The following is a 23,240-nucleotide window of genomic DNA, read 5'->3' on the forward strand; positions in this document are numbered from 1 at the left end:
GATGGTGCATGCCTGTAATCCCAGTTACTCAGGAGGCTGAGGCAGGAGAATCACTTGAACCCAGAAGGCAGAGGTTGCAGTGAGCCAAGATTGCACCACTGCACTCCAGCGTAGACAACAGAGCAAGACTCCATCTCAAACAACAAAAATCATTTTGAACAAATGGATTTAAATATACTTGTCTTTCAACCCTTTTTGGGGGTGTTGAGGTGATGGACATATAATTATTTTTCTTATTGATATTTACACTGTCTCATATTTGACCAGCTAGAACCCTAGTATAATATTTTGGTATGCAATTTTCTAGACTTTTAGAAATGTACACATAAACATATAAAGACAAATATTTTATGACAAATATTTTAATCAGCTTTATTGAGGTATAATCTATATAAAGTAAAACTCACCAACTTAAATTCAAGTTTTTTTAAGTGTATAGCTTGAGTGAGTTTTTTCAACTTAAAAAATTTATATCTTAATTGACAAATGATCATACCTGTTCATGGGGTCCATAATGATTTTTTTAGTTGTTTGGTTGGTTGGTTTTGAGACAGGGTCTCACTCTGTGGCCCAGGCTGGTGTGCAGTGGCATGATTACAGCTCACTGCAGCCTTGACCTCCTGGGCTCTAGCCATCTTCCCGTCTTAGCCTCCTGAGTAGCTGGAACCATAGGCATGCACCACCATGCCCCGCTAATTTTTAATTTTTTTACAGAGACAGGGTCTTCTTATGTTGCCCAGGTTGGTCTTGAACTCCTGGCCTCAAGGGATCCTCCTGTCTCAGCTTCCCAGAGTGCTGGGATTACAGGTGTGAGCCATTGAGTCCAGCTCTTAGTAATGTTTTGATATTAATACATATAATGTGTGGGGAGATAAGATCGGGTAATTAGCATATCCATCATCTCAAGCATTTACCGTTACTTTTATCTTGCTACTTCCTATGTAATGACATTTATCATCTCTTTGTGTTGGGAACATTCAATGTCCTTCTTCTAGCTCTTGGAAATGGTGTAATATTTTATTGTTCATTTTAGTCATCCTATAGTGGATAGAACATTCTTAATGAGTTTTGACAAATGTATACAGCCTTGTAAGCACCACCATGACCACAGGGAATTCTTTTATCACAGCGAAAGGTGGTGCCTCTTACCTCTTATGTACCTCTTCTGTGCCTCTTACTAATCCATTCCTTTCCTTGCCACTGGCAACTCTTTTTTTTTTTTTATTTTTTTTGAGACAAGAGTGTCTCTCTGTCACTCAGGCTGGAGTGCAATGGTGCAATGTCGGCTCACTGCAGCCTCTGCCTCCCGGGTTCAAGCAATTCTCCTGCCTCAGCTTTTTGAGTAACTGGGATTACAGGTGTGCACCACCATGCCCGGCTAATTTTTGTATTTTTAGTAGAGATGGGGTTTTACCACATTGGCCAAGCTGGTTTCAAACTCCTGACCTCAAGTGATCCCCCCGCCTTGGCCTCCCAAAGTACTGGGATTACAGGTGTCAGCCACCATGCATGGCCTCCACTGGCAACTCTTGATTGCCTGTCACCATAGATATGCGTTTTCTATTTTGCCATCACTTTTTTTTTTTCCCGAGACAGAGTCTTGCTCTGTCGCCGAGGCTGGAGTGCAATGGTGCGATCTCAGCTCACTGCATCCTCCACCTCCTGGGTTCAAGCAATCCTCTTGCCTCAGCCTCCTGAGTAGCTGGGACTACAGGTGTGTGCCACCACACTCCATTAATATTTGTATTTTTAGTAGAGATGGGTTCTCAACATGTTGCCCAGGCTGGTCTTGAACTCCTGACCTCAGGTGATCCACCCACCTCAGCCTCCCAAGGTGCTGAGATTACAGGTGTGAGCCACGGCGCCTGGCCACCATTACTTTCAATCACAATAACCACACTTACTTTTGTACCAGCCTAATAGTTTTTCGTATTGAAGGAATAATATAGCGTGTGGCCTTTCTGGTTTGTTTCACTGAGCATGATGCTTTTGAGACTCATTTATTTTATTGCATAATTTCTTTCCTTTTACTGAGTTTCCAGTTATATACATTGGGTTGTTTATTTGTTTGTTTGTTTGTTTTTAAGGCAGAGTCTCACTCTGTCACCCAGGCTGGAGTGCAGTGGCTTGATCTTGGCTCACTGCAATCTTGACCTCCCAGGCTCAGGTGATTTTCCCACTTCAGCCTCCCAAGTAGCTGAGACTACAGGTGTGCGCTACCATGCCTGGCTAATTTTTTGTATTTTTTGTAGAGGCAGGGTTTTGCCATGTTGCTTAGGCTGGTCTCCAACTCCTGGGCTCAAGCGATCTGGGTAATTCTATGTTTAATCGTTTGAGGACTCTTATTTTGCAATGCACAGTTAGACTTAACCATCTTCCCATATCAGCACGTGTAGACATACTTCCTGCTTCTTTTTTTTGTTGTTGTTGTTTTTTGTTTTTTTGGTTTTTTTTTGAGATGGAGTCTCGCCCTGTCACCCAGGCTGGAGTGCAGTGGCACTATCTTGGCTTACTGCAACCTCTGCCTTCTGGGTTTGAGCAATTCTGCCTGAGCCTCCCAATTGGCTGGGATTACAGGTGCGCACCACCATGCCTGGCTAATTTTTGTATTTTCAGTAGAGACAGGGTTTCACCATGTTGGCCAGGCTGGTCTTGAACTCCTGGCCTCAAGTGATTCGCCCACCTCGGCCTCCCACAGTGTTGGGTTTACAGGTGTGAGCCACCTCGTCCAGCCCTACTTCCTACGTCTTGAGCACTGGGTAGTATTTCACGGTATGGAAATAGCATGGCTTATGTATCCAGCTCTATGTTGATGGACATTTGGGTTGTTTGACTTTTCGTATTTTAGGCGATGACACACATCCCTTTCTGAAGAGCCTTTGGGTGGTCTCTGTTCTTCGACCACCTACAAAATACTGCAGGTCTTTGTACTTGGTGGGATGTCTCTGCAGACCAAGTTCCTAGACAGGGCAAGGTGAGTGGTTGATCTGTCTTCCGGGCTTAGTTGTGGTCTGATTCTGACCCTGTTACCTTGTTCCACAGGGGACCAACAAGGCACCATGGCGCAGAAGGGACAACTCAGTGACGATGAGAAGTTCCTCTTTGTGGACAAAAACTTCATCAACAGCCCAGTGGCCCAGGCTGACTGGGCCGCCAAGAGACTCGTCTGGGTCCCCTCGGAGAAGCAGGGCTTTGAGGCAGCCAGCATTAAGGAGGAGAAGGGGGATGAGGTGGTTGTGGAGCTGGTGGAGAACGGCAAGAAGGTCACGGTTGGGAAAGATGACATCCAGAAGATGAACCCACCCAAGTTCTCCAAGGTGGAGGATATGGCGGAGCTGACGTGCCTCAACGAAGCCTCCGTGCTACACAACCTGAGGGAGCGGTACTTCTCAGGGCTAATATATGTGAGTATTGCGGGCAGCCAGGTACCTACTCCTGGCCTCATGAGGAAAGTAGGCATTAGAAATGTGTTGGGAGGGCTGGGCACAGTGGTTCATGCCTGTACTCCCAGCACTTTGGGAGGCCGAGGTGGGTGGATCAACTGAGGTCAGAAGTTCGAGACCACGCTGGCCAGCATGGTGAAATGCCATCTCTACTAAAAATACAAAAAGTAGCCGAAGGTGGTGGTACGCACCTGTAATCCCAGCTACTGGGGAAGCTGGGGCAGAAGAACTGCTTGAACCCAGGAGGTGGAGGTGCAGTGAGCAAAGACTGTACCATTGCACTCCACCCTGGGTGACAGAATAAGACTCTGTCTCAAGAAAAAAAAAGGAAATGGGAGGCTGAAGGTTTGATCGAGGGAGATTGCAAGATGAGGTGGAATCATTCCAACGTGGGTTCACATCTCAGCCCTTGAAAAGGTTATTTCCCCTTTTGAAGCCTCGGTTTTCCTATCCGTAAAATGGGAATAATCACCCTCATTACAGACAGGAGGTGTGACAATCCCATGTCATCACATATGCCAAGTGCCAAGACGTATGATAAACTCTCAACAGATTTCATTGGCATCGTTCTCTGTCCTTCCTTCCTCTTGAAAGTAAAGAAGAGCTCATAACCACTTTGGAAAGGCTGGTTTTTCTTGGCAGCCAGGTGTGTAGGAGACATGAGGATGTGGCTAGGTTTTAGGGAGGTCTTCCTTGTCACAGAGGGGAATGTTCAGGTTGGTCCTAGGACTCTTTTAGGTAGACTTGCAGATCAGAGTGGACTAGAGATGGCACAATATGGTACCCACTGGCAACTCGTGGCTAACTAAATTTAGATTTAAATTAATTAAAAGAAACATTAGACCGGGTGTGGTGGCTCATACCTGTAATCCCAGCACTCTGGGAGGCCAAGGCGGGTAGATCACCTGAGGTCAGGAGTTTGAGACCAGTCTGGCCAACATGATGAAACCCCGTCTCTACTAAAAATACAAAAATTAGCCAGGCATGGTAATGCACATCTGTAATCCCAGCTACTTGAGAGGCTGAGGCAGGAGAATTGCTTGAACCCAGGAGGCAGAGGTTGCAGTGAGTTGAGATGGTGTCATTGTACTCCAGCCTGGGCAATAAGGGCGAAACTCCATCTCAAAAAAAAAAAAAAAAAAAAAGAAAAGAAACATTAAAAACTTTATTGGCTGGGTGCATGGGCTCGCACCTGTAATCTCAGCACTTTGGGAGGCCGAGATGGGTGGATCACCTGGGATCAGGAGCTCTAGACCAGGCTGGCCAACATGGTAAAATCCCGTCTCTACTAAAAATATAAAAATTAGCCAGGCGTGGTGGTGTGTGCCTGTAATCCCAACTACTTGGGAGGCTGAGGCAGGAGAATCGCTTGAACCCAGGAGACAGAGGCTGCAGTGAGCCAAGATCGCGTTATTGTACTCCAGCCTGGGCAATAAGAGCAAAACTTCATCTCTAAATAAATACATAAGTAAAAGAAAATAAAAAATAACAAATTTATTTCTTTTGTTGTATTGGCCCTGGGTCAAGTAGTCAATAGCCACCTGTGGCTAGTGGCTGGTGTACTGGGTAGCATAAGTGCAGAATGTTCCCATTATCATAGAAAGTTCTGTTGGACTGCCTGGACTAGATGATTGGGGCTTGGAGTGTGATGTTGTGGGGCACGGGTCACTAGACTGGTGCGCAGAGGTCACCCAACCCAGCCTACGTCTGTCTCTTCTCTCTGAAAGGGCTTGCTCACCCTTGAGCAGGTTACCTCATGCCTCTGAAGCTTTGTTTCCTGTTCTGTAAAATGGATGCAAGAATAGTGCCAGCCTCTTGGGAGCCGGGCATAGTGGCTCATGCCTGTAATCCCAGCACTTTGAGAAACTGAGGCAGGTGGATCACTTGAGCCCAGGAATTTGAGACCAGCCTGGGCAACACAACGAGACTCCATCTCTGCAAAAATAAATTAGCCAGGTGCAGTGGTGCGTACTCATAATCCCAGCTACTCAGGGAGGCTGAGGCAGGAGGATCACTTGAGCCCAGGAGTTCAAGGCTGCAATGAGCTATGATTGTGCCACTGCACTCTAGCCTGGGTGACAGAGCGAGACCTCGTCTGTTTAAAAAAAAAAAATAGTACCAGCTTCATGGAGTGGGTTACTCTAAATAGAAAGCACTTAATACACTTCCTGCTACATGTTAAGTGTAGGCACTGAAAATGTTAAGTGTTATTAGATTGGTTTTTGCTGTGGTTATGATCACTTTTGATTTGACTAGTAAGATGTTCTTCTTCCATCACTTGGCATCCTTCTGTCCCTTTGGTCCTGGTCTGTACATTTTGCCAAATGAAAATGAAAATTACAAAAAGCCCCTTGTCATCTCTAAAAATGTCCTGCACATTTTTTTTCCTAATTAGGAAACTACGACACGTTCACTGTGGAACACTTGGAGAATTCAGAAAGCATAGTGAACACAAAACAGAAAAATTAGTCCTTAACCAGAGATGCGGTGCGTTCTTTGTCTCTTTGTGAGCATGGTATCTGTTTATATATTTAAAAACCTGTTGGGCACACAGTTTAGTGACTTGCTCTTTTTTCCATTTGGAAATGCTCAGTGTTGGCTTGTGTAATGTATCTCAGGCAGCCCCAAAGATACCCCTTGTAAGGGGTAGTATAGAATCTGTCATGGGGATAGGCCATTTTTCCACTGTTCTTATAGATATTTCAGAAGGGGTTAGAGTGGCTTTTTAAAGAGCCAAATGCTAAGTAAGAGTGAGCAACTGAGCAACTCATAACTTTTTTTTTTTTTTTTTTTTCTTTTTGAGATGGGGACTTACTCTGTCATTGAGGCTGGAGGGCAGTGGTTCCATCATAGCTCACTACAGCTTCCAAGTCCTGGGTTCAAGTGATCCTCTCACCTCAGCCTCCTGAGTAGCTGTGGACCTCAGGCGTGCACCACCACACCTGGCTAATTAAAAAAAAAAAACTTTTGTAGAGACTGGGATCTCACTATATTACCCAGGCTGGTCTCAAACTCCTGGCCTCAAGCCATCTCCTGCCTTGAGTTTTCACGGCGCTGGGATTATAGGTGTGAGCCACTATGCCTGGCCGTAACTATTAAATATGTCCTCCAATCCAAGTGCTGTACCTTGACACATTTTATTTTATTTAACACAACATCCCCTGAGTTAAAAATGTTTGACCCTTTTAGGGAAGGAAGCTGAGGTGCAGTGTTGCAAAATGTATCTTTACTTTCTTAAGTAGGGGATGTCTCTTATCTGTGGCACTGTTTGTAGGGAAATATTGATCTGGGGCTGTTCGTATGTTGGACATTTTCCTTTTCTTTCTTCTTTTTTTTTTTTTTGAGATGGAATTTCACTTTTGTTGCTCAGGCTGGAGTGAAGTGGAGCGATCTTGGCTCATTGCAACCTCCACCTCCTGGGTTGAAGTGATTCTCCTGCTTCAGCCTCCCGAGTAGCTGGGATTGCAGGGATGTGCCACCACGCCTCGCTGATTTTTGTATTTTTAGTAGAGACGGGTTTCACCCTGTTGGCTAGGCTGGTCTCCAACTCTTGACCTCAGGTGATCCACTTGCCTCAGCCTCCCAAAGTGCTGGGATCACAGGCCTGAGCCACCATGCCCAGCCAATATGTTGGATATTTCTAAAGAGGCCCGTCTGTAGGGAGCTAGAGGGAAAATTGGACTCTTTGGGGCCCAGGTCTTCCATCTAAGACGTATCGTCACCATCTAGGGAGTTTCAGGACAGGCCTGTGTATTCATCTCACCTGCTGTCCTCAAATAGAAATCAGAAAAAAAAAAAAATAAGGGGTGTATGAAGGTCCTGAGACCCAAAATATCTTCTGACAGCAGATTAAAAATAAATGAATCAAAGCTTCAAATTCCTGCTATGCTTCTCTGGACAGATTAGATTAAAATCTTTTCAGCCTTGTGATGATGGCCCTGCTCTTCTCTTGTTCCTTTCTGGTCAGTTTAATTGCTTAATAGAAACCGTTGTCCATGACGGAGAAGATAAAGAAGGAAAGGGGTTGGGGTGGGGGAGCACAGTGAGTTCCTCTCCCAGCCCATAATAGCAGCATGTGTGACTCTTGTTAACAGGCGGGTAGTGAGGTGAGGCCAGGTCCGTGGTCTGGCATGCATGACTTTGCCCTCTGTGATGAAGATAAACTTTCTACTCCGTTCTGCAAGGCTCGCCTCAAATGATGCGCCTTTGAGAAGGTTCTGTCAGACCTCTTGTGCTCTTGGATCTAGAAGAGTCTATAGAAGCCAGAGGAGCTTGTCTCCTTATCTTAGAGATGCAGGTTCTGGGCTCAGCAATGTCTAGCAATCTACCTAAACCGCTGAAGACTTGTAGCATACCTGGCGGGGAGCATAACTTTGATGCCTGGTCCTAAGGGTCTCTTGGTCTTCTGAATGCTGTCTTTTGGCTGAGTTCGTCTGCCTCGAGTGAGTTCGTTCCTTTCCTTTCCTTTTTTCTTTTCTTCCTTCCTTCCTTCCTTCCTCCTTTCTTTCTTTCTTTCTTTTCTTCCTTTCTTTCTCTTTCAGTCTGTCTTCTTTTTTCTTTTTCTTTCTTTTGAGATGGGATCTTACTTTGTTGCCCAGGCTGGAGTACAGTGGCATGATCTCAGCTCACTGCAACCTCTGCCTCCTGGGACTCAAGGGATCCTATCTCAGTCTCCTGAGTAGCTGGGACTACAGGCACGTAGCACCACGCCCAGCTAATTTTTTTGTGTTTTTGATAGAGGTGGGTTCACACCGTATTGCCCAAACAGATCTCGAACTCCTGAGCTCAAGCAATCCACCCCCCTTTGGCCTCCCAAAGTGTTAGGATTACAGGCATGAGATCGTGCCGCTGCACTCCAGCCTGGGTGACAGAGTGAGACTCTGTCTCAAAAAAACAAACAAACAAACAAAAGGATGAGGATGCTGAGGCTTAGATGTGCTCAGTCCCATCACTGGAAAGTGGGCAGAGCTGGGATTCAGACAAGGTCTGTGTGAGTCCAGGGCCATGGTGAATACCTATGATTAGTAGCAAAGGGCTCTTGGGGTAATAGGCTTAGAGCAGGAGGGAACAGTGCCAGAGGCCTTGTTAGCTTTGAGGTAGACAAGATTTAAGTGCAGAGCAAGAAGGAATTGAACCTTTTATTATGATTCCTTGAGCACCTAACTAGATGCTAGACTAATGATTACAACCTGCTAACACAGAGGAGTGATTTTTGTTTTTAAATTGAGTTAACTTAATATATCAAAAAAGGAAAGAAACCTGTTTCTGGCATTGCTGGAAAAAGCAGAGGACCTGACACTGCAGAATGCAGGGTGCGAGGTAGCAGTCCCTGTGAGATGGGCTTTATGCTCTCTGCTTTTCCACAGACCCCACCACTCCCTGCCGTCTCCCAGGCCCTGGTAGCCATTGACCGTGGCACCTCTTTTGTTCACTCACACACGCCCTGCTTCACTCATGCCTTACCTGCTTTGTCTCTGTAGACAGTGGGACCCTCCACCCTAGACCAAACCTCTGGGGTTGGGAAAATCATGATCCAGAGCCAAGGTGGATGGGCCTCCTTGCTCATTGGAACTCCAAGCCCAAGTCCCCGACCCATGAACCCCAAAGGACTTTTTTCCAGTTCTGGTTCTGCTTCTGGAATGCCCCAGGGAGTCAGGAGAAGCCCTCCTTCCAAACTTTAGCGGGTGACGATTTTTCCGCCTTAGAGACCTGGCCTAGCAATCTTAGCCTACTCTGGAAGTAGTGTCCTCCCAGGGACACAAGGAACAAGCAGATTGTGAACAGAGGCCTCCTGGGTGCCGGCCGTGCACTGGTCCCTAGAGGGTGGAAAGACACTATAACTGGAAGCTGCCCTTTGTTAAGCCCCAGGAATTAGCCCTTCTGATCTTTTTTTTTTAAGCTGGAGTCTTGCTCTGTCACCCAGGCTGGAGTGCAGTGGTGCAATCTTGGCTCACTGCAACCTCCATTTCCTGAGTTCAAGCGATTCTCCTGCCTCAGCCTCCCGGTAGCTGGGATTACAGGCGCATGCCACCATGCCCAGCTAATTTTTGTGTTTTTAGTAGAGAAGGGGTTTCACCATGTTGGCCAGGTTGGTCTTGAACTCCTGAGCTCAGATGATCCTCCCACCTCCGCCTCCCAACGTGCTGGGATTATAGGCATGAGCCACTGTACCCGGCCTTCTGATCTTTCAAGTCATTATTGCTTGAAAGAACCTCCTCCAGTAACACAAGGATAATCTATGCAAAGACCACAGGATAATATTTTAAAAATAAGTATCACAAAAAGCAGCCCTCTTCACTGGAGGCAAACATGATTCACAGGTTCATGTATGTACACACACACACACACACACACACACACACACACACACACACACAAAACAAACATAAGAAAAAGTCACTCCTTATATGTTTTGCAGTATGATTCTTTTCCACTTAACCCTGCCTTAGTTTTTTTGTCTGTTCATAACTATCTAGTCAGACTTAAAATACGTTTTTGAATAGGTAAGACATGCAAATATGAAATAAAATAGTGTGTAAGGGAATATAGAACTTCCCCCTTCATTCCTATTCCTCGCCCTTCCAGTTCCCCTTCTTAGAGACACTGTGGTTGCTGGTTACATATGTAGCCCTCCAGTCATGTTATTTATTTATTTATATTATTTTTCGAGATGGAGTCTCACTCTGTCACCCAGACTGGAGTGCAGTGGCATGATCTTGGCTCACTGCAACGGCCCCCTCCCAGGTTCAAGCAATTCTCCTCCCTCAGCCTCCCAAGTAGCTGGGACTACAGGCGTGCACCACCATGCCCAGCTAATTTTTGTATTTTTAGTAGAGAGGGGTTTTTGCCATGTTGGCCAGGCTGGTCTTGATCTCCTGATCTCAGGTGATCCACCTGCCTCAGCCTGCCAAAGTGCTGGGATTGCAGGCTTAAGCCACTGTGACCAGCCTATTGCTTTTTTTGTGATGAAGTCTCACTCTGTCACCCAGGCTGGAGTGCAATGGTGCGATCTCGGCTCCTGCAACCTATGCCTTCCGGATTCAAGCGATCCTCCTGCCCCAGCCTCCTGAGTAGCTGGGATTACAGGTGTGCACCACCACACCCAGCTAATTTTTGTATTTTTTGTAAAGATGGGTTTTTGCCATGTTAGCCAGGCTGGTCTTGAACTCCTGACCTAAAGTGATCCACCCACCTCAGCCTCCCAAAGTGCTATAATTACAGGTGTGAGCTGCTCCATCCAGCCTCCAGTGCTGTTTTATACACATGCAGCCACATAGAGAGCCCCTCCTGCACCCTTCCAAAATGGCAGCACAGGCCACGGCTGTTGTGTGTCTCAATCTTTGCATCTGACTGTGTATTTTGGCCATTCATCCATGGTAGTAGAGATACGGCCACTGCACAGTCTTCTGCTATAGGGATGAACCATAATGATTAAGCCTGTCTGCTATTGACAGGTATTTAGGTTGTTTCTAGTCTTTTTGGTCTTAAAAGCAAGGCTGCGGCAAAAACACGTGCTTGGTGGACCACATCTGTCTCTAGGTTGGGTATTTAGAAAGCCGTGATATTGCACTGCAGCGTCATAAAGAAGGTGTGATTATCCATCACTTTATTGAGGAAGCTCAGGTGTAGGTCTGTATGCACAAGTCAGGCAGGTGATAAGGCAAAGCCAACACTCTGCCCAGGCCTGTGTGTGTGTGTTTTGTTTTTTTGTTTGTTTGTTTGTTTGTTTTGAGACCGAGTCTCCCTCTATCGCCCAGGCTGGAGTAGAGTGGCACAATCTCGGCTCACTGCAACCTCTGCCGCCTGAGTTCAAGCAGTTCTCCTGCCTCAGCCTCCCGAGTAGCTGGGACTACAGGCACACGCCACCACACCTTGCTAATTTTTGTATTTTTAGTAGTGATGAGGTTTCACTGTGTTGGCCGGGCTGGTCTCGAACTCCTGACCTCAGGTGATCCACCCACCTTGGCATCCCAAAGTGCTGGGATTACAGGTGTGAGCCACTGCACCTGGCCAGCCCTGTGTGTCTGAAAGCCAGTGTTCCTTCCACTTCCCTCCCTTCCTTCCCTGTTGCTCATTTCTGCTGCAGGCCCTGGGAGCACCCCCTGCTCAGGGCTCTGTGGCTGACCATATAAAGCGTCGGAGAAAAACTGGAGCTGCTTCCTAATACGGTCACAAGAGGGAAATCCTGGGCCTGCAGCTGGGACCTGCTGGTGGCACAGGGCCCATGAGATGACGGCTGGGACACAGGAGGCTGGGATGTTGAAACCTCTGAATTTAACCAGCTAGAGAGGGGCTCATGGGGCCAGAGAGGCAGAAACACAGCCAACTATGGTTGGGCTGGGTCGAGGTGAAGGAGAAGTGGCTGAACAATGTGGGAGGAAGAGCCAGATGCTGAAGCCCCACGGACCTGCCGTGAGATGTGCGGCTGCCTGCACCAGTCTTACCTTCACTCCATCGTCATACCCTGGCTTGCTTAGAAAGCTTTTACAGAACTCAGCAGATTCAGATCTACCTGGAAGTATGGATTAAGTGCTTGCTGTGTGCATGGCACTGGGAGAGATGTCCCAAACAAAGAGGATGAAAGTCATATTCCTCTTTCAGAAGCTGGTGATGGAGTTGAAAAGGCAGTGTGGTCCTTCCTTCTTTTTAAAAATTCATTTTATTCTTTTTTTTTTTTCTTTGAGACAGTCTCACTCTGTCACCCAGGCTGGAGTGTGGTGGCATGATCTTGGCTCACATAACCTCTGCCTCCTTGGTTCAGGTGACTCTCCTGCCTCAGCCTCCTGAGTAGCTGGGATTACAGGCATGCACCACCACACCCAGCTGATTTTTGTATTTTTAGTAAAGACAGGGTTTTGCCATGTTAGCCAGGCTGGTCTCAAACTCCCGACCTGAAGTGATCTGACCTCCTCGACTTCCCAAACTGCTGGCATTAAAGGTGTGAGCCACCATGCCTGGCCTCTTCCATCTTTTTAAAAATTCATTTTTTTCTTTTATTTTCTCTTTCTTTTTCTTTCCTTCCTTCCTTTCTTCCTTTTTTTTTTTTTTTTTAGGAGTCTCACTCTGTTGCCCAGGCTGGAGTGCAGCACCATGATCTCAGCTCACTATAACCTTCACCTCCTGGGTTCAAGTGATTCTCCTACCTCAGCCTCCCAGCTAGCTGGGATTACAGGCGCCTGCCATCACGCCTGGCTGATTTTTGTATTTTTAGTAGAGATAGGGTTTTGCCATGTTGGCCAGGCTGGTCTCGAACTCCTAACCTCAAGTGATCTGACCTCCTTGGCCACCCGAAGTGCTGGGATTACAGCTGAGTGTCTACTCCGTGCCTGGCGCTGTGCGGGGTGCAGGACATACAGTAGTGTGGGGGTCACACCCCAGGAGGTGATATTTAGGCAGAGCTCTAAAAGAGGAGAGGGAAGCAGCTGTGCAAAGATGAGGGGAAAAGTGTTCCAAGTGGAAGGAACAGCATATTGAAGGCTCTAAGGTGGCAAGACTTTCCCTCTCATGAAATGAAGGGAGCATAGTAAGAGTCACTAAATAACATTGATTGAGCACCTACTACATACCAGCCACCATGCTAAGTGCTTTTGGAGCATTATCTCACAGCACACCTGTGAAGGGCTTGTTAGTATGCATCCCTGTTTTGTAGATGAGGATAAGTGAGACTCAGAGAGGTTAAGGGACTTGCCCAGGGTCACACAGCGAAGAAGTAGCAGAGTGAAGGTTCAAATTCAAGTACCCCATACCCAGTTCTGAGCCCTTAGGCACTGCCCTTTACTGCCTCCAGGTCAAGGGCTTGAGTGAGGACGGGTTGGGCTGTAAATGATACCTACACTCAAAAGGGGCGTGGCAGTGGACATGGCCCCAGAGGAGCTGGAGATGGAGTCGAGGCCTGAAGGAGGGTGGGGCTTGATTGACCCTTGTTCAGGTGACCACGGACGGGCGCTTCTCTTTGGGAGGCTTGTCCTGGGGACAGGGGACACCGATTGAACAGGACATAGCACCTGGCCTGGCTCAATGCAGTCCACTGAGTACCTACTGCTGCAGTGCAAGGCCCCCAGGTCACAGAGGTGAAGTCAGGCTGTCCCTGTTCCCAGGAAGCTGTATCATTCATTTATTCCCCTGGTATGTATTTAGCAAGCATTTAGTTAGCACCTATTCTATACCAAGACCTGTGCTGGGACTGAAGAGGAGAAAGAGGGGGTTCCCCAGCCTCAAGGCACTTGCGGCTCGTGTTTGCAGGATGGGTGGGACGGTCCTGGGTGATGAAATGGGGAAGAGGGGTGTCCAGGCAGGCAGCCCCCCACTCCCAGCCCCACCAGGCTGGTTGTTGCTCCTGGGCCCTGCTTACCTCTCACCTTTGCTCTGCTTCTCCATTTCGGTCCAATGGAGCTGCTTATACCAAGCTGCTTGTAGTTCACCCCCACGGACCCCGTGTCCTGTTTTTCTGCCCATGTCCCTGCTTTGTCCTGAGCTGGTTAACACCTTGTTGTCCTTTAAGACTCAGCACAGGGAATACCTCCCCACCTGGAGGTTTCCCTAACCACCCCCACCGTGGGTTAGGGCCTTCCCTTTCTTGTTCCTATCATTCTCTGTTCTTATGACGTGTTTTAATGTACTTGTCTCCCCCTCTGATCTAAGTTCTTTAAGGGCAGAAGCTATCATTGATTTCTTTATCTCCAGCCTCTGACATAGATTTGGTATATAGTAGGTGCTCAGTAAATGGTTGATGGCTATTTAGACAGGCATATGCTGACTCATTCATGTTCCTTTTAGTAGATGGTGAGAACCTCTGTCTCCATCAGTCCTGTTTCTTTTCTTTTTTTCTTTTTTTTTTTTTTTTGAGATGGGGTCTCCCTCTGTCACCCAGGCTGGAGTGCAATGGCACCACCTTGGCTCACTACAACGTCCCTCCACCTCCCAGGTTCAAGTGATTCTCCTGCCTCAGCCTGCCCAGTAGCAGGGACTACAGGCATGTACCACCATGCCCTGCTAATTTTTTGTATTTTTGGTAGAGACAGGGTCTCACTGTGTTGCCTAGGTTGGTCTTGAACTCCTGAGTGTGAGTAATCTGCCCTCCTTGGCCTCCCAAAGTGCTGGGATCATAGGTGTGAACCACTGCGCCCAGCAATCCTGTACCTTCAAAGAATATCATTCCTCTGCAGCACCCCCAGACATTACATACCATTGTCCCTTAGCAGACTGAGCCCTGGAAGGACCTTCCCACTCTCTCTTTTTCTTTCTTTCTTTTTTTTTTTTTGAGACAAGGTCTCACCGTGTCACCCAGGCTGGAGTGCATGGCACAATTACGGCTCACTGCAACCTCAACCTCCCAGGCTTAAGCAAACCTCCCACGTGGCTGGGACTACAGGCAAGTGCCACCATGCCCAGCTAATTTTTAAATTTCTTGTAGAGATGGGGTCTCACTGTGTTGCCCAGGCTGGTCTCAGACTTCTGGGCTCAAGCGATCTTCCTGCCTTGACCTCCCAAAGTGCTGGGATTACAGGTGTGAGCCACCACACCTGGCCAGACTTTCCCACTCTCTAATTGGCTCCAGCCCTTGACTAAAAGCCCCTTGAGGGCTGGGACCCTGTGTTTTTTTTTTTATGTTCTAATGTAGTCCCAACATGTTTTGCATGGCATCTGGGACATACAGAATGAATGAAGGAAGGAAGGAAGGAATGAATGAACGAACGAATGAACGATCAATAGTTTCTGTTTCTGTTGGATGGGCCTAGGCTGGATAGCATAATGGACCATGCTCATACCTGGGGGTGGGCCAGGCTGGGCTTGGTGCTGCTAGGATCTTCTTTGGTGACCTCGGTCAAGTCACTTAACCCTTTGTTGCTTGGTTCACTCTAGTTGTAACTGAGAGGTGGATCTGTGGTTCTCCCTAAGTCACTTGCAGGGAAGAGGATATGCTTTATGGCCATCAGAGTCTTGGGCAGTACTGATGTTTATCGTTTGGGAAAAGCAGTTCCTGTGAGACGGGTTGCAGCCTGTCTCCTGAACTGTGACCTCAACCATGGGAAAATCTAGTATCCAGTAAGGAAAAATCATGACGATAGTGCCTTACCACGTACAGCATGGCGGGACTCACCTTGTGCCTTGACTCCTCCGTCCCTGATCTGATTATTTTCAGATGCTCCTATTCACCCAGTAGGACAGGACTGCTATTTTTTAAATGATAAAGTGCATATAACGTAAAATTTACCATTTTAAACATTTTAAAGAAAACAGTGCCATGAAGTGCATTCACAATGTTGTACAGCTATCAATTTCAAGACAGGGTCTTGCTCTGTCACCCAGGGGCTAGAGTGCAATGGTACAATCATAGCTCACTATAACCTTGAGCTCCTGGGATCAAGCAATCCTCCTGACTCAGCCTCCAAAGTAGCTAGGACTACAGGTGATCACCACCATGGCCAGCTATTTTTTTTTTTTTTTTTTTTTTTGTAGAGAGGGGGTCTGGCTGTTGTTGCCTGGGCTGGTCTCGAACTCTTAGCCTGAAGCAATCCTCCCACCTTCGCCTCCCAAAGTGCTGGGATTACAGGCATGAGCCACTACACTTGGCCCCAGAGCATTTTTATAGCCCCAAAAGGAAACCCTATACCCGTGAGCAGTTCCTCCTCATTTCCCCCTTCTCTCCAGCCCCTGGGAACCATGAGTCTGTTTTCTGTTTCCGTGGCTTTGCCTACTCTAGACACCTCATATAAATGAGATGATATAGGAAGTGACCTTTCGTGCCTGGCTTCTTTCACTAGGCATATTTTCAAGCTTCATCCACATTGGAGAGCTGGTGTCAGTGTTTGTCTCTGGTTTCCAGATGGGGAAGGTATTAATGGTCATGAGCAGGTGCTCTGGGGTAACCAGGAGTTCTAGTTCCCAACTTCCCTCCAGCTGTGTAACCTGGTGACAACCTCACCACGCCTCACTTTGCTGTCCTGTCAAACAGGCAGTGGGGAAATCACTGTTACTGAGTAGTTGTGAGATTCCATAAGGAGATGCCTCTGCCATCTTCCAGAGACTGAGTCACTGGGGTTTCTTCTTAGATATGGACATTGGAAGGTCCCAGAAAGAGATCAGAGGGTGGTGGGAGGAGAGAGAGGTTGGAGGATTATTACCTTTTCCTCCCTCCCTCCTGGACCACAGTTTTGGCAGTTGTGTTGCTATATGGCTGCGGATCCCTCTGGACAGCCCCTTTTTAGGGGTGCGTGGCTTTCTATGTCTCCAATGTTCAGTTAATGACATTCCCTCTCTGGCTGGGTGCGGTGGCTCCCACCTGTAATCCCAGCACTTTGGGAAGCTGAGACTGGTGCATCGCCTGAGCTCAGGAGTTCAAGACCAGCCTGGGCAATATAGTGAAACCCTGTCTCTACAAAAAATAAAATGAAATAAAAATTACCTGGGCATGGTTGTGCACACCTGTGGTACCACCTACTTGGGAGGCTGAGGCGAGAGGATCACTTAAGCCCAGAAACTCAAGGTTGTAGTGAGCCAAGATCACCCCACTACACTGCAGCCTGGGTGACAGAGCAAGACCCTGTCTCAAAAAAAAAAAAAAAAAAAAAAAAGGTAAACAATATTCTCTTCTGTTCTTGCTCTTCAGACTTAACTGCTCCTGTCACTGGTTAGGTTTCTTTAATTCTGCACACATATCTGTAAACAGTCCCTTTATTAAATGTTCCTGAGTTAATATCTTAAGTGCGCTGTTCATTTTCTGTGCCACCTGTTAAATGATGAGCATTTAATACGATTGTGAATGTCGAAAAAAATCCTGTGTAGTGCTTAGTTAGGTGCCCAACACATAGTAAGTGCTCAATGAACGGTGGCTGTTATTTAAGCCAGTGAGGTCCAGGGAGGTAAAGTGGCAGCTCGGAGGAGTGGAGCTGAGATTTGAACCCAGAGCTCTTCAAAACTCCACAGTTGGGCCAGGTGCAATGGCTCACACCAATAATCCCAGTGCCTTGGGAGGCCGAAATGGGAGAATTGCTTGAGCCCAGGAATTCGAGACCAGCCTGAGCAACACAGTGAAATCCACGTCTCTACAGAAAATATAAACATCAGCCAGGCCTGGTGGCACCCACCTGTAGTCCTGGCTACTCGGGAGGCTGAGGTAGGAGGATCACCTGAGTCCAGAAAGGTCAAGGTTGCAGTGAGTCATGTTCACACCACTGCACTCCAGCCTAGGTGACAGAGTGAGACCCCATCTCAAAACAAACACAGAACCCCCCAACAGTTGCAAAATATAACATAGGCAGCCTGGAAACCCACTCTCGCCCTTTCTCCTCTTCCCCCATACCTGGAATATCAGTGAGGCCCAGGATTTCCACTAAGACTCCAAGCTCCAGTTTCCCCATCTCTAAAATGAGAATACTGAGTGCTTCTGTGCGATCTGTCTTCCCTGGAAGAGGTCTGAAAGTAAGCTGGGTTCTCTGTCTGCAGACGTACTCTGGCCTCTTCTGCGTGGTGGTCAACCCCTATAAACACCTACCCATCTACTCGGAGAAGATCGTCGACATGTACAAGGGCAAGAAGAGGCACGAGATGCCGCCTCACATCTACGCCATCGCAGACACGGCCTACCGGAGCATGCTTCAAGGTGAGTGAACTCAGTGAGGGCTGCACGGGGCCAGCTCCAGGGAGCCCCTCCTGTCCTGCTTGTCTGCAGTTCTTGCCAGGAATGGGGAGTTTGGCAGGCGGTGCGAGGGACCAGGAGTTACTGTGGCTGAAAAAGGGAAAAAGCAAAAGGAACATCTGTGTTTGCAGCCTGGGAGGGTGAGGGAGAGCCAAGAGCTTGGGCAAATGCGGGCATGGGCCCGCTCCAGCTCCAGCTCCGGGGCTTGCTGCCCAAGGGCCCTGCTGGGCCAGCTGTCTGCAAAGGATGGGAAGAGGGTGGGGAACAGTACTGGGGCTGAGCCACTGTGGTCTGTGTTGACACCTACCTGTCCCTCAACCCCTGTGGGACTGTAGGTCAATATCTTTTCCTCTTCAGCCTCAGTTTCCTCATTTGTCAAAAGGGGTGATAATCTCTATCTTGTAGCTTCTTGTGAAGATTGTTAATGCTGGTTTTTCCAAACATAAGACTTGTGCCTATTACTTTCATGTTTATATGTTATTATTTTTACTATTGTTTTATTATTTTTGAGACAGGGTCTCACTTTCTCACCCAGGCTGAAGTGCAGTGGTGCGATCTCGGCTCCCTGCAACCTCCGCCTCCTGGTCTCAAGCAATTCTCCTGCCTCAGCCTCCCAAGTAGCTGGGACTATAGGTGTGGACTGCCATGTCAAGCTAATTAAAAAAAGGTGGTTTTTTGTTTTTTTGGTTTTTTTTGGAAGTGACAGGATCTTGCTATACTGGTTGGTTTCAAACTCTTGGCCTCAGGCCATCCTCCCACTTTGGTCTCCCAAAGTTCTGGGATTATAGGCATGAGCCACTGCACCCAGGCCTTCTCACCCTCTATTTAGAACACTTTGGAGCCCCTGAAATAGCCAGCCCCAAGTCAAACCGAGGGACTAGGCAGTTAATACAAACAAGTGTACCAGGTCAGGCGAAGAGTACAAGAAACTCGAAAACTCACACCCCCTCTGAAAGGGCACCGACAGGTGGGAACCCAGGGATCTGAGTTGGGAGTTGAGAGGAGCCCAATTCTGGAAGTTCTTGAGGCAGGAATCCAGGTGTGCCTGAGAGATGCCACGGCCACGACCCCGCCCCCAAGGTAGAGGGACTCAGATATAAGTGCCCCGACTTTCTGACAGTTAGCCAGACTCCACAGGTAGGACCAGAACCTTGGTCCCTCTAGGCAGGGCCTGCCATTACCTCCAAAGACCAGCAGGTGGAGCCTTGCAAGGACAATCTTGGAGCTGTAATCTCAGGTTGTAAAGTGATGGCTCCTGGAGTTAGGTATCTGTCTTTGTATTAAACACACAAACACACACATTCTTTGTGGTCTCCCTTGATGGAAGAGTATTTACAAAGTGGTTCGTGTACATCTTTGGGAAGCTGAGCATCACAGACTTCAGCGTTCCTATCATTTGGGGTGCTTTCGGTTGCAAGTAAGATAACAACTAACTAAAGTGGCTTAACCAGTAGGAGTTCATTGCCTCACATAACAGGAAGTCTAGTGGCTGATTTCAGGGTTGACTTCCTTGGGATTTTTCTCAGCTTCTTCCTCATGGTCACAAAGTGGTAGCCATAGTTCCAGATATCACGTTTTCATGTGATAATATCCAAAAGCATGAAGGAAGTGGAGGGTAAGGTTCTTTTCCTGTGTCTCTCTCTTTTTTTTTTTTTTTTTTTTTTTTTTTTAAGTCAGGTAGAGACTTGGTCATATGCTAACCCCTAAAGCAATCACTGGCAAAGGGGATTGGAGTGTTTATGATTTGTTTGAACCATTACTGGTTCTTTTTTTTTTTTTTTCCTTTTTCGAGACAGGGTCTCACTCTGTTGCCCAGGCTGGAATGCAGTGGTATGATCTCAGCTCACTGCAACCTCTGCCTCCCAAGTTCAAGTGATTCTCCCAACTCAGCCTCCAGAGTAGCTGGGATTACAGGTGTGTGCCACCACGCCTGGCTAAGTTTTTGTATTTTTAGTCGAGACCGGGTTTCACCATGTTGGCCAGGCTGGTCTCGAACTCCTGACTTCAAGTTATCCACCCGCCTTGGCCTCCCAAAATGTTGGGATTACAGGCATAAGCCACCATACCCAGCAATTCCTGGTTCTTTTCTGGAGCTGGGGTCCCACTAAGCACATTTTAATCTAAATACCAAAAAGAAATAAAATTCTGTTAGCAAAGGAGAAGGATGGGTAAGCATTTCTACAGTGCTCTGAAAAAATTTATTTGTAACTTTAAAAAGTCTTTAATATTGTATTTAAAGAACTTGCTGGCACCTATGATTCTATCATCCAAAACTCATCACCATTAACATTTTGTTATGTGACCTTTCATTACACTAACTGAGCTAAATGGCATGAAATGAAGGAAGTTTTTACTATCTGAAGATAATTCGTTCCAGAAAAAGATCACTTAGAACAGAGACCAAAGTTTCACTGTAGATAGTATGTGTGCGGAGGACGGAAAGAGAGTGGGCAAAATATTTGACTGAGCTTGAAAAATGACATTGCAGGCCGGGCACAGTGGCTCATGCCTGTATTCCTGGCACTTTGGGAAGCCCAGATGGGTAGATTGCTCGAGGTCATGAGTTCGAGACCAGCCTGGGCAATATGGCAAAAGCTTGTCTCTACAAAAAATACAAAAATTACTTTGGTGTGGTACCACATACCTGTAGTCCCACTTCTTGGGAGGCTGAGGTGGGAGGATCGCTTGAGACCAGGAAGTGGAGGTTGCAGTGAGCCGAGATCACGCCACTGCATTCCAGCCTGGGTGAGAGAGCCAGACCTTGTCTCAAAAGAAAAGAAAAGAAAAACGACATTGCAAATTATAAAAATAGGTTAATTTCATCTTACATGTAATAAAAATTTTATTTTAATTACAAGTAGGTGCTAATTTGTAGATTTAGTATAAAATGAATTAAGAGTGGGTTTGGTTTTTTTTCCGTAACTTTTTTTGGGGTGAGGGACGAAATCATGTGAGAGCGTAAAACGACATTCTTCATGTCATGCTTGACTTCCACAGCCCGAGCTAAAGAGGACCATTCTTACAGATTTATTTCATGGGTCACCAGTTTTCCTAAGAGCTTCTTTTACTTTGGTGTTTAAGTCTGTCAAAGCCCCTGTGGTCTTAGTGTTCATTCAGCTGTGAATTGCCTTGAATCTTTTTCTTTCTTTTATCTTTGCTTTTTTTTTTTTTTTTTTTTTTTGATGGCGCTTCCCTCTTGTTGCCCAGGCTGGAGTGTAATGGCGTGATCTCAGCTCACTGCAACCTCTGCCTCCTGGGTTCAAGTGATTCTACTGCCTCAGCCTCCCAAGTAGCTGGGATTACAGGCATGCACCACCACACCCGGCTAATTTTGTATTTTTAGTAGAGACGAGGTTTCACCATGTTAGCCAGGATGGTCTTGATCTCCTGACCTTGTGATCTTCCCACCTCGGCTTCCCAAAATGCTGGGATTACAGGCATGCGCCACCACACCCGGCTAATTTGGTATTTTTAGTAGAGATGGGGTTTCACCATGTTAACCAGAATGGTCTCGATCTCCTGACCTTGTGATCTCCCACCTTGGCCTCCCAAAATGCTGGGATTACAGGCATGCACCATCATGCCCAGCTAATTTTGTATTTTTAGTAGAGATGGGGCTTCACCATGTTGGTCAGGCTGGTCTTGAACCCCTGGCCTCAGGTGATCTGCCCACCTCGGCCTCCCAAAGTGGTGGGATTACAGGCGTGTACCACCGCGCTCAGCTCCTGAATCTTTTTTTGGGCTTTCCAAGGCCGCTGACTTTGCTAGTCACTGCACCTTATTTCGTAGAGCTGCCACTTGGTTTTCTGTTCATATCATGATGGTGGATATTGACACCCAATAATTGGCAAGGTGAAGCCATTTAATCGTAGGTGGTGGAGAAGGAGGTTTCGGTGGAGTTTGATCGCTCATGTAGTCATCAAAGAATATTTTTGTGTTGTGGGGACTTTTGTTTTCCTAGACCAGCAGTCCTCAACCTTTTTGACACCAGGGACCAGTTTCATAGAAGTCAGTTTTTCCATGGACCACAGGCGAGAGATGGTTCGGGATGATTCAAGTGTATTACATTTTTTGTGCACTTTACTTCTATGATTACATTGTCATATATAATGAAATAATTATACAACTCACCATAATGTAGAATCAGTGGGAGCCCTGAGCTTGTTTTCCTGCAACTAGACAGCCCTATCTGGGGGTAAGGGGAGACAGTGACAGATCATCAGGCATTAGATTCTCATAAGGAGCACACAGCCTGGATCCCTCATGTATACAGTTCACAGTAGGGTTCGTGGTTCTATAAGAATCTAATGCCGCCTCTGCTCTGGCAGGAGGCAGAGCTCAGGTGGTAATTGGAGTGATAGGTAGTGGCTGTAAATACAGATGAAGCCCACTACTCACCTCCTGCTGTGCAGTACCAGTCAGTGGTCCAGTGGTTTGAGATGCCTGCCCTAGACCACCTCTTAACTGTGGAGCAATGTTGTAATTGACAAGGACACCCTGTGTTCATACATTTGATTCCTCGTGGGCTCTAGGTTTTAACACAAAGTTGCATAGTCAGCTCTCTGAAATTACTTAGAAATGCTCACTTGACATATAGTAAGCTCCAATAGGAAATGACAATCATGATTGAGCATAGCGGCATGTCTCCAGTCCTAGCATTTTGGGAGGCCGAGGCAGGAGGATCAGTTGAGGCCAGGAGTTACAGACGAGCCTGAGCAACATAGTGAGCTCTTGTCTCTGCAAAAAAATAATTAGCTGGCCACAGTGCATGAGTCTGTAGTCCTAGCTACTCTGGAGGCTGAGGCAGGAGGATGGCTTGAGCCCAGGACTTCAAGAATGCAGTGTGCTATGATCGTGCTATGTATGGTATGTACTCCAGCCTTGGCAACAGAGTAAGACCCTGTCACAAAAGAAAGAAAGAAAATGAAAACCGTGAGTATGCACATCCATAAAAGATAAACTCTTTACTTAATTTAAATGTTAACCAACACCTGCTATGCACTTGTGTATTTTGGCATGACCTGTGCTTTCTGGCAAATCATTGATGGTGGACTCCAAAAATAAAAAGAATTGGGCCAGGCACGGTGGCTCATGCCTGTAATCCCAGCACTTTGGGAGGCTGAGGTGGGCAGATCACGAGGTCAGGAGATCGAGACCAT

The 23,240-nt window shown here is 47.0% G+C and overlaps 1 protein-coding gene across 3 annotated transcripts in view; it reads left to right on the forward strand.

Annotated features, from left to right (window-relative positions):
- MYH11 (myosin heavy chain 11) overlaps positions 1-23,240 on the forward strand; it is a 153,978-nt gene that overhangs the window by 13,388 nt on the left and 117,350 nt on the right. For 2 of the 3 annotated variants that reach the window (XM_054454934.2, XM_054454935.2), the window contains exons 2-3: positions 3,043-3,404; positions 17,889-18,045. In XM_054454934.2, the coding sequence (XP_054310909.2) occupies positions 3,060-3,404; positions 17,889-18,045 (502 nt within the window). In that variant the 5' untranslated portion in view covers positions 3,043-3,059. The remainder of the gene's footprint in view (positions 1-3,042; positions 3,405-17,888; positions 18,046-23,240) is intronic. The other variant, XM_063654349.1, reaches the window with a different exon arrangement.

Source organism: Pongo pygmaeus, chromosome 18, assembly GCF_028885625.2.
Source record: "Pongo pygmaeus isolate AG05252 chromosome 18, NHGRI_mPonPyg2-v2.0_pri, whole genome shotgun sequence".
NCBI lineage: Eukaryota > Metazoa > Chordata > Mammalia > Primates > Hominidae > Pongo > Pongo pygmaeus.